At 50.3% G+C, this 12,838-nt stretch overlaps 1 protein-coding gene across 4 annotated transcripts in view; it reads left to right on the top strand.

The window, feature by feature from the left end:
* SLC14A2 (solute carrier family 14 (urea transporter), member 2) overlaps window positions 1–12,838 on the top strand; it is a 159,044-nt gene extending 146,206 nt beyond the window's left edge. For 3 of the 4 annotated variants that reach the window (XM_006766103.2, XM_015565546.1, XM_006766105.2), the window contains 10 exons: window positions 129–251; window positions 2,431–2,513; window positions 3,593–3,752; window positions 4,723–4,912; window positions 5,226–5,354; window positions 6,275–6,467; window positions 8,151–8,298; window positions 8,969–9,103; window positions 10,183–10,232; window positions 12,254–12,838. In XM_006766103.2, the coding sequence (XP_006766166.1) occupies window positions 129–251; window positions 2,431–2,513; window positions 3,593–3,752; window positions 4,723–4,912; window positions 5,226–5,354; window positions 6,275–6,467; window positions 8,151–8,298; window positions 8,969–9,103; window positions 10,183–10,232; window positions 12,254–12,454 (1,412 nt within the window). In that variant the 3' untranslated portion in view covers window positions 12,455–12,838. The remainder of the gene's footprint in view (window positions 1–128; window positions 252–2,430; window positions 2,514–3,592; window positions 3,753–4,722; window positions 4,913–5,225; window positions 5,355–6,274; window positions 6,468–8,150; window positions 8,299–8,968; window positions 9,104–10,182; window positions 10,233–12,253) is intronic. The other variant, XM_006766104.2, reaches the window with a different exon arrangement.

The following is a 12,838-nucleotide window of genomic DNA, read 5'->3' as shown; positions in this document are numbered from 1 at the left end:
TTCTGACCACACCCACACCGCTCTTTCTTTTCCTGCTTCTGCCTGTGATTTTCCCACGCTCGCTGCTTGGCTCTCACTGGGTGCGGGCCAGGGTGGACGCTGACCTGTCTCGTTTTGGCCCTGGCTAGGCAGCGACGGGGAGCAGCCAGTCGTCACGAGCCCCAAGGCCGATGAGGGCTCTGAGGCCGTGCTCCCTAAGCCCAGGAGTGTGTTCCACATCGAGTGGTCAGCCATTCGGAGGAGGAGCAAAGGTGTGCGCTTCCTCCCCTCATTCCTGGGGCCTTGATTTACCCATCTGTAAAATGAGGACGATGCTAGGACCTAGTCACAGGGGGTGGGGAGAACCATGAGGGTCAGGCCTGTCCTTATCACAGCCAACCTCTGACCACAGCCATGGGTTCCAGTGCCCACTCTCTCCCTGGGTGGGACACTAAACAGGCAGCAGGCTCTGTAGATCAAGGCCAGGAGGTCTCAAGCTTGGCTGCACATTGGAGTCACCTGCATTGCATCCTGGAAAACTCTAATTCTGCTGGGAGCCACCCGGGTGGGCTGAAGGACCTCTAAAAGCTCTCCGTGAGATTCTATTTGCTGCCACGTCCCAAACCACTGGTCCAGGAGGCAGGGATGAACCGGACTCAGCACTGCAGGGGTGGAGATGCCAGGGCCGAGGGAACAGGTAGGGTAGCAGAGAGGGAGGGGCTCCCACAGGCCAAGATCAAGACGGGGTCCAGGCGGCAGCCAGAGCTGAGCCAGAGGTGGAGCCAGAAATGTGGCTTTAGCAGCTGAGGACATGTTGTGGCAAACAGGAAGGAGTTGGGGGGTGGGTGGAGGGTCTCCCCAAACCTGCTGCAAAGTTGAAGCAGCCGCATGAAGAGCCAGGGCAGGAAAACAATCTAATTCTGCCCGCAAACCCCAGAGAGGAGAGCGGACTTGCCCAGAGTACACAGCCGGCAAGGGGCAGTGCACCGGATAAAACTCATTCCCAGGTTACTGTCCTGTTTACAGCCTCACACACTTCCCAGAAGAGCCTTTTTGCTCCAGATTCATCCTGGAGCCTGATCCTTTCATACCTAAAGTTGCCAACCCAGAGACATGGGCCTGGGGTGTTTCGGAAAAACACCGCACACAGGGTCGAGGGCATCGAGATACCCCAAGGGCCCTCTAGCCCAGGAGTTTGTGTTTGTGAGGGGCCCTGGGCATGTGTGGAAAATAGCATGGCTTGCTTCAAAAAGTTAATAACCTCCCTCCAAACATCCTCCTATGATGTGCTTCAGGGCTGGGGTTGGGGAGGGCCCAGCAGAGAGCCAGTGCAAAGGAGCCTGGGAGGGGGAGTGTGGTCCCAATTGCTGAAGAGCCAGCAGGCAGCGGGGAGCTTCAGACAGAAGCCACGGGTCCATCAAGATATCACACACACTGGCCTCAAAGCCTAGGAATCCTCTTCGCTTCCCACTCTTCCCTTCTAAGCTTCCAAACATTAACTTGTTTCTCCTGCATCGTGCAACTGCCCAGCCGCAGTGGTCTTTGCAGACCCTGCTCCCTCAAGAGCAGGCACAGGGTGCCTTTGCTGCATTCTTTCTAGTGGTTAGCACTCTGAGGACTCATGAATGCATCTTGACTGGGACCGGCCTATTCAGTGTGAAAATGCCTGGCGTTCAGAGCCCAGCATGCCATTCTCACACTTGACCACGAGAGGGCACCAAAGCACCAATACCGAAACTTCCAAGGGCCGCAACTTCTCTTATGATGTATAAAACCTTACTGACACTGGTCATCTTTAAAAGTAAATGATCTAGTAATAATGAAAAATATGTTTAGAGCCACTTTACAAGAGATTCTAGAATTACAAGGACACGCCAAAATCGATTCAAGTAATGACATGGATGTCACTTGTCTTATTTCAACCAGCAGTTGCTGCTAAAATACCTAAAATTCCAAGACATACAACCAAAAAAGAGACCCAAACAGCCCAAGGTCACCCAGTGGGTAAGAGTCACAGGCAAACGCACCCAGCCCTTGCGTGGCTTGGGCAGCTTCATGCTGGATGAGCAATAGCGTCAGAGTTCCTTTCTTTGCACACCTACGTGTTGTCCATGAGGCAGAGGAAAAAGAACCCTGGATTCGGGGGTCATGGGCAAGTCATTAAAAAAAATAAGGGGTGAGCTAAGTCAAGCTTATTCACCAAAGGCCAGTTGCATCGCTGGACTCCCAATTCCTGTGAAATGTTGACATGAGGACGTTCATTTTTCCCCAAATGGGTTCGTAGCCATTAAAAGAAAAAGACTGGGGCTTCCAGCGGTAAGATGCCAAGGTTCTGGGCTTCCTCCGGTGGAAAGGGGAAGACATATTCCAATGCGAGGCCTCCCCAGAATTCACTGCTCAGTGCCAGGGTAGAGGTGTCCTAACTGACGATGTTTTTCCTTCCAACGGCAGTGTTTGGGAAAGGTGAACACCAGGAGAGACAAGCCAAAGACCCTTTCCCCTATCAGTACCGGAAGCCCACGCTCGAGTTGCTGGTAAGTGATGAGTGGCCGGAACGCGGGTCAGCGCCCCACAGTCACAGGGCCTGTGCAGGTTAGGGAGCCGAGGTCTGGGAAAGGCATCTCCCATTTGGGCAAACTTTTCTTAAATTCATATTTCCAGCAACTTAATTACCTGGGATTAAAGTGTCCATTTTTCACAGTTTTACTTTATAAAGTTTCCTATTCCTTTCATTTGAATTCTTTTTTAAATTTATCTTTATTGTTGAACATATTTTAGATGTCCCCTTTTTTTCCCATTGCCCTTCCCTCCCTCAGACCTTCACCACACTATTGTCTGTCCATGGGTTATGCATACAAGTTCTTTGGTTAATCTCTCCTCACCCACACCCACCCCCATCTTCCTCTAAACCCAGCCTTTAAGCCAGCGGTTCTCAACCTGTGGGTTGAGACCCCTTTGGCAGTCAAACGACCCTTTTACAGGGGTCGCCTAAGACCATCCTGCATATCAGACATTTACATTACGATTCATAACAGTAGCAACATTACAGTTAGGAAGTAGCAACGAAAATAATTTTATGGTTGGGTCACAACATGAGAAACTATTTAAAGGGCCGGAAGGTTGAGAACCACTGCTGAGTTTAAGCATTTAAGAAACAAGCTAGAGCCCATTTTGAAAAACAGAATCTCTGCATGTTTAATTTTATGAGCAGTTGCATTTTAATGCTAGGTGGGAGAGAGATTTCTTCTGGAAAGCATGTGGCATAGTAGAAGTAATTTTTTTTTAAAGAATATAAAGAGCTGGTTAAATCCCAATTCTACTGTCTGATCTTGATGTCTGCAAATAAGAACACCTCTCCATGCCTGAGCCCTCATCCACAGAATGAGAATAAAGATATTGTCTTGTTGGATTCCAAGGTTGTTGCTCATATTAACTGAGGTGACATAATGAGCAAAGGATATTCTAGGCCACAGAAACATGGAGGTGGTTAAACAGCAATCTCACTGAACGCCAAATGAAACCCTGAGCCTGGGCCCCAGCGAGCACAGCGCCACTTCTCGGTGTGAGAGGCGCCGATGTGGGAGCCCTTTACCTGTCTCTCATCCCCGGGCAGGACCTGGACACCATGGAAGAGAGCGCCGAGATAAAGGTGGACACGAGCATCTCCCGGACTTCCCGGGTGCAGAGTTACCTGGCTGCCAGCGGGAAGAGGATCAGTAGCGCCCTCAGTTACGTCACAGGAGAGATGAAGGAGTGTGGAGAGGGGCTCAAAGGTAAAGCTTCTTTGACAGGGACCCCTGACCCTGCCTTTCAGAGGTCCCCTCCAGCCGTCCCCCAGGAAACACTTGGCTGTGGTTCTCTGTAGACTAAACTATGTTTGTCTTTCAAAGGTAGGCGTTTCGCTGTTAGAACAGACAGTCTCTTGGGATGTGAATGCAATACCTGTAGGTGTGCGGGCTCTCATTGCTGAACACACAGCGTTGCCTCTCAAATAGCCCGTCTCTGCGTGCAGCCAGGCATGTTAGCCCTGGGAGTCCAGGGCATGCCTGCCCCTGGATGGCTCGCGGGAGAGCTGCGTCTACTATTCCAAGAGGTTCTGGTTAGCAATCTCCCCAGGGCTCAGGCCATGGGTTTGATGACCTCTGTGCAGCAAGAGTTGTTTTTTCCAGATCCATCTTCTTGAAAGGAAGGGTCAATGTGAGGCCAGAATCCACTCCTTGCAGGGACTGTTGCCACCTTCCTGTCCCCTCACTGATTGGCTCCCAGCTCATGCCATTCCCACAAGGGCACAGAAAGCTCAGGTACCCGCTACTTGAAAAACAACCTAAAGACCACCACTGTTGCCTGGCCGGCATGACTCAGTGGTTGAGCATCGGCCTATGAACCGGGAGGTCACGGTTTGATTCCTGGTCAGGGCACATGCCTGGGTTCTGGGCTCAATCACCAGTGTGGGGCATGTGGGAGGCAGCCGATCCATTATTCTTCTCATCACTGATGTTTCTATCTCTCTCTTCCTCTCTGAAATCAATAAAAATATATATTTTTTAAAAGACCACCACTGTTCTCAGTGGGTCTGAAGCGTTCTCTGAGTAGTCAAATGCCCTCTGGGTTTCTTGGTTTCCTCTCTTCTGCAGCAGGCGACAGCGAGGGGCTGGCTCCCTGCAAACCCACCTCGGGTGTGGCGTGCGCCTCACTCCCTCTGCTCCCAAGCATTGACCGACTCCCTGCCTGCTTCCATTCCAGACAAATCCCCCGTCTTCCAGTTCCTGGACTGGGTGCTCCGGGGCACGTCCCAGGTGATGTTCGTGAACAACCCCCTCAGCGGCCTGCTCATCATCCTCGGCCTCTTCGTGCAGAACCCCTGGTGGGCCATCTCGGGCTGCCTGGGCACCGTGATGTCCACCCTGACCGCCCTCATCCTCAGCCAGGACAAGTACGTTCCAGGAGCCCCAGGGTCAGCGTGAGGCCAGAGGCCAATCCTGAGGGGACCGTTGCCCCTTCCCATCCCCTCACTGCAGAAACCCCTCAACTAGGACACTGGTAACCAGGAACCACCATCCCCTGGTGACTTCGTAACTGCTGCACACCATCTACGGGAGTGGGAGGAGGGGCATCTGTTCGAAGGTGTTTGCTGTCAATCCCAGTTGAGGAAAATCTGAGTGAGAAGGAAGTTGGAGAAGGAAGCACCCCTACACTGGGCGTTGGGGAGCCCCCACATCAGCAGCCCTCCCTCCCCCCCTCCCCAGGTCGGCCATCGCAGCAGGACTGCAGGGCTACAACGGGGTGCTGGTGGGGCTGCTGATGGCCGTGTTCTCGGACAGAGGCGACTATTATTGGTGGCTCCTGCTCCCGGTCATCGTCATGTCCATGGCTTGGTAAGTTGGCTTCCGAAGCTGTGGGTGCTTACCAGGGGCTGCCAATCTCTATCCCAACCCCACGATTGTGTCTCCGCTCGCTTTGAAGGTGGCATCTCCTTAGCTTACACATCAGAAACATCTACTGGGAATAATTACTAACGCCATGCAGTGCCAGCGCTGTGCTAGGTGGCCTCCAGACAGCATCGCCTACCTACCATCCCTTCCTCTTCTTCTTTTAAGATCTAAAGGGTTTCTGGTCCTGCCCTACCAGAGCCCGGGGAAATTAAATGAAGACAGTCTAGGTTAAGAGCCACACCACGGGATCCCATCAGTTGCTGCAAATCTTCTCATTCCTCCTGCTGCCACCCACCCCCTCCCCGGCTTTCCCCTGTCCTTGGGACCCCTGACCAAACTGGGACCACCTCCCAGTGTAGGGTGAAGGGCAGGCCGACCTCCTCAGTGGCCTACACCCTCCGTGAGCTCCAGGCCTGGCCCACGGCTGTCCCTGAGAGACCCAGGCCCAGCTCTCCCTCCACCTCTAGAAACCACAGGCACTCTGCCCATGAGGCTCATGCTCTCAGCTGCTCAGGAAGCATTTGTTGAAGGAAGGAATGCCATTCCCAATCCCCTACCCCATCACTCCCCCAACTTGCCCTCTCTCCTCCTGCCTGGACACGGAGCTGGGTGACTTTCCACAGAAGTTCTGTGACTCCCTGCCTCCAGACTTCCCCCAAAAAGACCCCCTTCTCAAGTTGAGTCTGGGCATCACCCTGCGGCTGTGCCAGGCACAGGGAGGAAGAAGCAGGGAAATTGCAGCTCAGGGCCAGTCAGGCGCAGAGAGGGTGCTTTCCCCAGGGAGGCCCGGGGAGCCCTCCTGCTCAGTCCAGGGTCAGGGCCGGGGGCTCCCTGAACGGCATCTCCTGTGCTTCTGCCCCCAGCCCCATCCTCTCCAGTGCCCTGGGCTCCATCTTCAGCAAGTGGGACCTCCCAGTGTTCACGCTGCCCTTCAACATCATGGTGACCCTGTACCTGGCAGCCACAGGGCCCTACAACCTCTTCTTCCCCACGACCCTGCTGCAGCCTGCCTCCTCGGTGCCCAACATCACCTGGTCGGAGGTCCAAGTGCCTTTGGTAGGTACTGTGGAAGGTGGAAGACAGCAAACTCAGTGTTAAAGTGGCACTTACTTATTTTGCACATCAGAAAGGTCCACGCGTCGTAACTGCTATTCTACAGCACGAGGCACTCTACATACAGTTTGTCATGAGCCACCACCCTGTGCTTTTCTCTTTCTAACTAAGAGCCAGAAAAGCCACCGCTGGTTCCACAGAGGAAGAGACTGAGGCCAGGTGGAGACACTGCCTACGGTCAAGGTCACACAGCAAATTAATGAAGGGCAAAGGCAAGACTAGAAGTCTGGCCTCCGTTCTGCAGGGCCCGGGCTCTTTCCTTCTTCCTGTTTGTAGAGTCTCTTAGAGGCTGTATCCCCGTTTCCATCCTCCTCATGTTGTGCATTTTTCATCCAGTCTCATTGAATCATTAAAGATGTACATCTTACACCGCCATCTACTGGCCCAGGCCAGTCTGCCCCGGCCTCCACACGTAATTGCTCTCCGAGGCCGAGGTGCGCGCACACTTGAAAGCACAGGTGTTCCTCCATTAAGACATGCTCTCATAACAGCGCTTTTCACGTCTTGGACAAGTATTCTGTGTATAACGCTGGCCTCTGGAAGTCTGCCAAGATCATTAATAAGAGGCTACACCAAGAGCATTAAAGCAGCCTGAGAAATGAGCGCATTAGCCTCCTTATCTAAGTGGACACATTTTCTCTGAGCTTCCCCTTCCTCCCCTACCCTCCACCCCCAGTTTCTATTACTCTGAACAGCTCCCATCACCACCACCGCCGCCACCCCAACCCCCGCCACCCGGGCTGGGCTCACTCAGAAACTCCGTTACTGGCCATTCATCATCTAACCACAAAGCCCCTTGCCCTTGTTGAAAGAACTTTCAGAATTAATGTTGCCTAGTTTCTCTTAGCGTTCCAGAGTCTGCAACAGCAGAGCATAGCAGGCGGCACGTGCACAAAAAGTGTCATTATTTAAGAAGAGAAATGTTCGTGTTAGCCCCGTCCTTGTATGTGTGTGTGTGTGTGTGTGTGTGTGAGTGTGTGTGTGCATGTGTACACCTTCATGAGCCACTGGTGAGTAAAGGTGCCACATTGGCAATTCACTCCTGTGGCTTCCCTTTCATAGTATTTACCCCACCGATGTCTTTGGATGGCAAAATTACTCTTATTGGTGTGCTACAGGGAGATGATGTTATAAAAGGTTAATTTAAGATATTTTGCATTCTCCATGCCACATTTTCAATGGAAAAGCTATGTAGGAATTTTGGAGAAATGAAAAAAAAAATTAGAAAATTCTATACAAATATATTAAAACCCCCAAAGTTCCAGGAAAAGAAAAATTCAATTTGGGGTCGTTATTCTTTAGAAATAACTTCCTGGACAATTGAATGGATTATGGCCATGATGAATGTGTTTTGTTTTGACCATCTCATTAGAGCCTTGAGTCTTGGGGAAACAGGTGGTCAATGTCAGAGGGAGGTTTTAAAACTCCCAACAGGAATCTTTACATCCTAACCCCTAATGTTCTAAGAATGTGAGATTAAAACGATAAAGCTGTGCTCCTTCTAGAGTTAACCTATTCGAATAAAAGCACCTTGGAAACCTGTTGCAAAATGTTAGTGTGGAGGGTTTGGCGCCAAATCTTTTCCAGCCAAGGGTAATGCTGTCTCTTTGCCTGTGGCGCCCACAGCTTTTGAGAGCCATCCCTGTTGGAATCGGCCAAGTGTACGGCTGCAATAACCCCTGGACTGGAGGCATTTTCCTCATCGCCTTGTTCATATCGTCACCTCTTATTTGCTTGCATGCTGCCATTGGATCCACCATGGGGATGTTAGCAGGTTAGTGTCAGCACTCCTCCCTTTTTCAGGGGCCATAAAGATGTTGGAACCTGAGACCAACTCCAAAGAAAATGGGGACACGTGTCTCCAGAGCTTCACCTGCTTATTTCTCTAAACATTCCCTCCTTTTATTATACCATGGGGTTTGTTTGTTTTTCTATTTTGGTGCCAGTGTCCTATGGTACTGTGAGCAAAAGCTGCCCTCAAGAAAGGCTTTGGTGTTAGTCACTTACACCTTAGTATAAATTTAAAGCTTGGGAGGGGTTTCTTCCGGGCGTGTTTATATTTTAAGTCTTCTATTTAGTGAAGATAAGAAGGATGTATTCTCCATTAAAGAACATTAAGATATCAATGAAGGAGCCATCATCCTCTTTGTGGCCAGGGAAGGACCATCGCTGGACTTCAGATTTCAGAGTTCTTACTCAAAGGGTCTCTTCTACCCATAACAGCTTCATACTGGTGTTCACGTGGCTCTCTGGCCACTTGTTTTCTTTAGGTGTTTGTTGTGGTTTGGTTTTTTTGTTTTTTTTTTGCTGAATAAAATCCTAAGTTCTTTCTTATAAAAAGCCACAGAGGATAAGTAGGCTGGGTTTCGAGGACAATGGTGGGTTCAGGGCTGGCAGGTGAGCCTCGGAGAGCCCACGCCCACACGGTGCCTGCCTTCTCGCAGCTCTCACAATCGCCACGCCCTTTGACTCCATCTACTTCGGCCTGTGTGGCTTCAACAGCACGCTCGCCTGCATCGCCATAGGGGGCATGTTCTACGTCATCACCTGGCAAACACACCTCCTCGCCATTGCCTGTGGTAGGTACTGCCCGTGAACCCCCTTTCCACCAAAAAAAGTGGCTGGGCCTATCCCCGCCTGGAATACCACCCTCTGAAAATTCTGCTGATCCTTCAAAGACAGATGGAATGATCGTCTGCTTTATAAAAGGTTTTTTTTTTGAAAATTGTTGTTGAATGATTGTTTAGTGATGAATACATTAAAATTTCTTTCTGATGAACCCAGTGTCCAGCCACTGGAGGAGAGATTTTTTTTAGATGGTGCTTGTTTGGTTGTTGTTCGTGTCTGTCTCCTGTGATTGCTACTTTCCTGACTAGTGATTGGACCTAATCAACAGAGCACCTCTTCTGCAAATATATCTTTATACTTGGAGTTGGGCAATTATATCTGATACAGCAATTAACCTTAAGCACCCAAACACTGACCCCTAGGACCTTCAAATAATGCTCACCATGTAGGATGTGGTCAGGATTATGCCCAACTGGGCCCTCAGTTACTCTGTAGTTAACATCCTAGGAACTATTGGGATGCGTTTATTTGAGAAATTAAAGGTCCAAAGCAAAGCCCAATTACGTGGGTCCACCTCACAGAACCTCACCAGTGGCCAGTGGGCTCCTCCCAGTGGCCAGCCTGCCGTGCCCTCCCCATGCAGGGCGTAGGCGATGAGGCAGTCAGCATAGTTGCTCTTCCTCAAGTTTACAGAATGCTGCTCCTGCCTGGAAGCCCGTGTTATGTTCTTAACTCGTGATGAAATACACCCGCAGGGATTTCTGGGATTCACTCGCGTTGGCGGTATAGTAAAATTTCCCTTTAAGGTTTATGCTGCTAAATGTTCCTTTGTTGGAATGCAAGGTGGTGGGGCCCAAGAGAGCCGTAACAGCTCAAGGCTGGACCTTTTTAACGAAGTTCACCTGCTGCCTTGGGGTGCCAGCATTTGCATGGAATTTAACACTTTTCAAAGCTGCCGGGCAATGGAAACAGAGTTCAGTTTTTGTCATGTACAAGACAGCATTTGTGGCATGCACTCTATGGGGAGAGAATATGTAGATGGAGCTTGAGGCACTGTTCGTCACTTACCTATTTCTTGGTTCTTTTCCAGCACTGTTTGCAGCCTACTTGGGTGCTGCCCTGGCCAACATGTTGTCTGTGGTGAGTCCATGTGAGCTAAGAATGTGCCACACACCCTTCCTGGTCTTCTCTCGTCTACCCAAAGTCATACAAAACCCTTCCTCCATGAGCCTTCCCTAATTCATCCCTCTTGTCTCAAATCACACTACTCACCTCAGTACCTGCTGGACCGAAGGACCTGGGCCTCACAAGCTTAAATGTCAAGTGTCGGCCAGTCTGATCCCATCATCAGTGGGCCAGCTGAGCTCCTCATAGGACAATTTCAGGAGCATTATCTTATAAAGCAAACTCCCTTCTGATAGAGCTCTGGTTCTATCATCCTCTAGAACTAGTTTTAAATGTTTATTATTTAATGTTTGTATGTTTATAAATCATCTACCTGCCTAGCTAATAGGCCAGTTGTTTGTTCGTAGTAACTAGCACGGTGTCGTGGTCCTGAAGGGAGGTTCAGGGAAGACAGGAGCCGAGCCCCGGCCAAGCCTGAGAGAGGCTAGAGCTGGTGGCTATGGGCACGTGCAGCAGCCTGACAGCCCCTTCCCTGAGCACCAGTGAAGGGTGGTGTGTGAGGTCAGGGGGCACCATATGGCCAGCGCCAGACCCCCTCATACACAGGGAGAGTCCCAGGCCCCAGCTCAGAGTGCTTAGGGCTCAGCCTACAGCCGATGCCTCCCCCTCTTGAATAAGCGTTCAAGAGCACATCTCACACGGGCAACCAGGAAAGTCCTGTTGGTCCTGCGGATGAAGATGGGGGTGGGTGTTCTATTCACACCTATCTACATCCCTCCTTCGTAAACTTGGGCAGTTTGGACTTAGTATGGAAAAGAATTTTCTAAGCATAGAATTAGTCTTCCTTGATACCATCCTGTGTCCCCCAATGGGTTAAGTCCCTCCTCTGAGCCCATCAAAGTTTGTACATGCATCTGCTACATGTGACATTCAGCACTGTGATGACAAAAACACTTCGGTCCTCTTCCACCTTCAGCATGTATGCCCCTTCAGAACAGGGACCCAGTCACATTCTCATCTTTCTCTCTAGTACCTATAACAGTACCCAGCATATAGTAGGTGCTCAAGAAATGCTGAATGAATGAAACCCTAAGGTAGTGCTAACAGTGCCATCTTGAACACACATATGATAGCATTGTTACCCCCATAGTATTACCTGAGGTCTTTATTCCTTATAATAAAATGATATTTGGGGGTGAGCGGGGCATGCTTTGATTTGCCTCCTAGCAGAATTTGCAGGCTCTATGTTAGCAAGCTATCCGTTCAAGTTATCTCAAACAGATTGGAGAGGGGTATTTAAAATCTTCAGGGAATCTTAAGGAATAAAACACAGGTCAACATCATGCGAAAAGAAGCTGGGAATGGGTAAGCCTTGAGAAGAGAGGTAGCTGCTCTCCAACTCCAGCCCTTGGGACTAAGATGTCACATCTCTACTCTCTCCCATCTGCTCCGTTTCCCTGTGTCTCTCTGGGACGGGCTTCTGCTGTTGCATGCAGCCCCCAAATGACCACCCAGACCAGAGCCTCTGGACACAGTCTCTGTGCCTCTTAGTTCAAATTCTCAGGAGAGGGGTTCTATTCCCAGGACATCTGCCTGTAGCAAGCTGCACTTGAGGCAGGTGTCTGTCTCTGGTCCAGTCAGCTGTGACTAGAGAAAAAGGGCCTTGAACTACAAAATAACTGCCAAAACCATTCATTCCTTCAGCAGGGGCTATGGGAGAAGGCAGGAATGGCCACAATTCCTTGAGGTATAGGTTGGCCCGATAACCCAAAACAAAACATGTCTCCTACATAAAGGCATATTATAATAGGGTTCCAGTGACTGCATTTCAAAGCATGTTTGCTCACCTGGTACACTTCAGACTGACACCACTGCATGATTTTATTTATGTTGGTCATAAATTAAATATTATTCCTATCAACGACATGAAGCATCGCCTCCTCTACCCAGGGCTGACAGTGTTCGGTAAGGGCTGATGAATCGGGCACGAGCATCTGATGTCACCAAGGCTTCTCTTATGTTCTCCTTCCCCCCAGTTTGGATTACCGCCCTGCACCTGGCCCTTCTGCCTCTCGGCGCTAACCTTCCTGCTCCTGACGACCAACAACCCTGCCATCTACAAGCTTCCGCTCAGCAAAGTCACCTACCCAGAGGCCAACCGGATCTATTACCTGTCCCAGGAGAAGAACAGAAGACCATCAACCATAACAAAGTACCAGGCCTATGATGTATCCTAAGTTGCCCTTTCCAAAACACATCCCTGTAAATTCAGCCTTCAGCAGGCTGTGCAGGTCCCCAAGCTGAAGGCCACTTCACCTCCCCTGCTGTCCGTCTATGATTCTCCCCCAGCAAGCCTAACCCCACTTATTCCCAAGCACAGGGAAATATTGTGTAGTCGCCATTCAGGAACCTCTCTGTTCTAAGAAACACAGTGCTTATCAAAGACATGATTAGCTTAGACTTTGCTCAACTCACTGCAGAAGAGCTCCCTTTGAGGGGGAGTTTTTCCTTTTCTGCAAAATAAGCCACATCCCTAAAGAGAACTCACCAAGAAGGGGGCAGTGGTTGGTGACATGTCATCCAACTCATCACCTAATGCAGCGATGCACAGTGTCAGGAAA

Source organism: Myotis davidii, unplaced genomic scaffold, assembly GCF_000327345.1.
Source record: "Myotis davidii unplaced genomic scaffold, ASM32734v1 scaffold259, whole genome shotgun sequence".
NCBI lineage: Eukaryota > Metazoa > Chordata > Mammalia > Chiroptera > Vespertilionidae > Myotis > Myotis davidii.
Note: the sequence above shows the minus strand (reverse complement) of the source record. Positions and strands in the feature narration are given on the sequence as shown.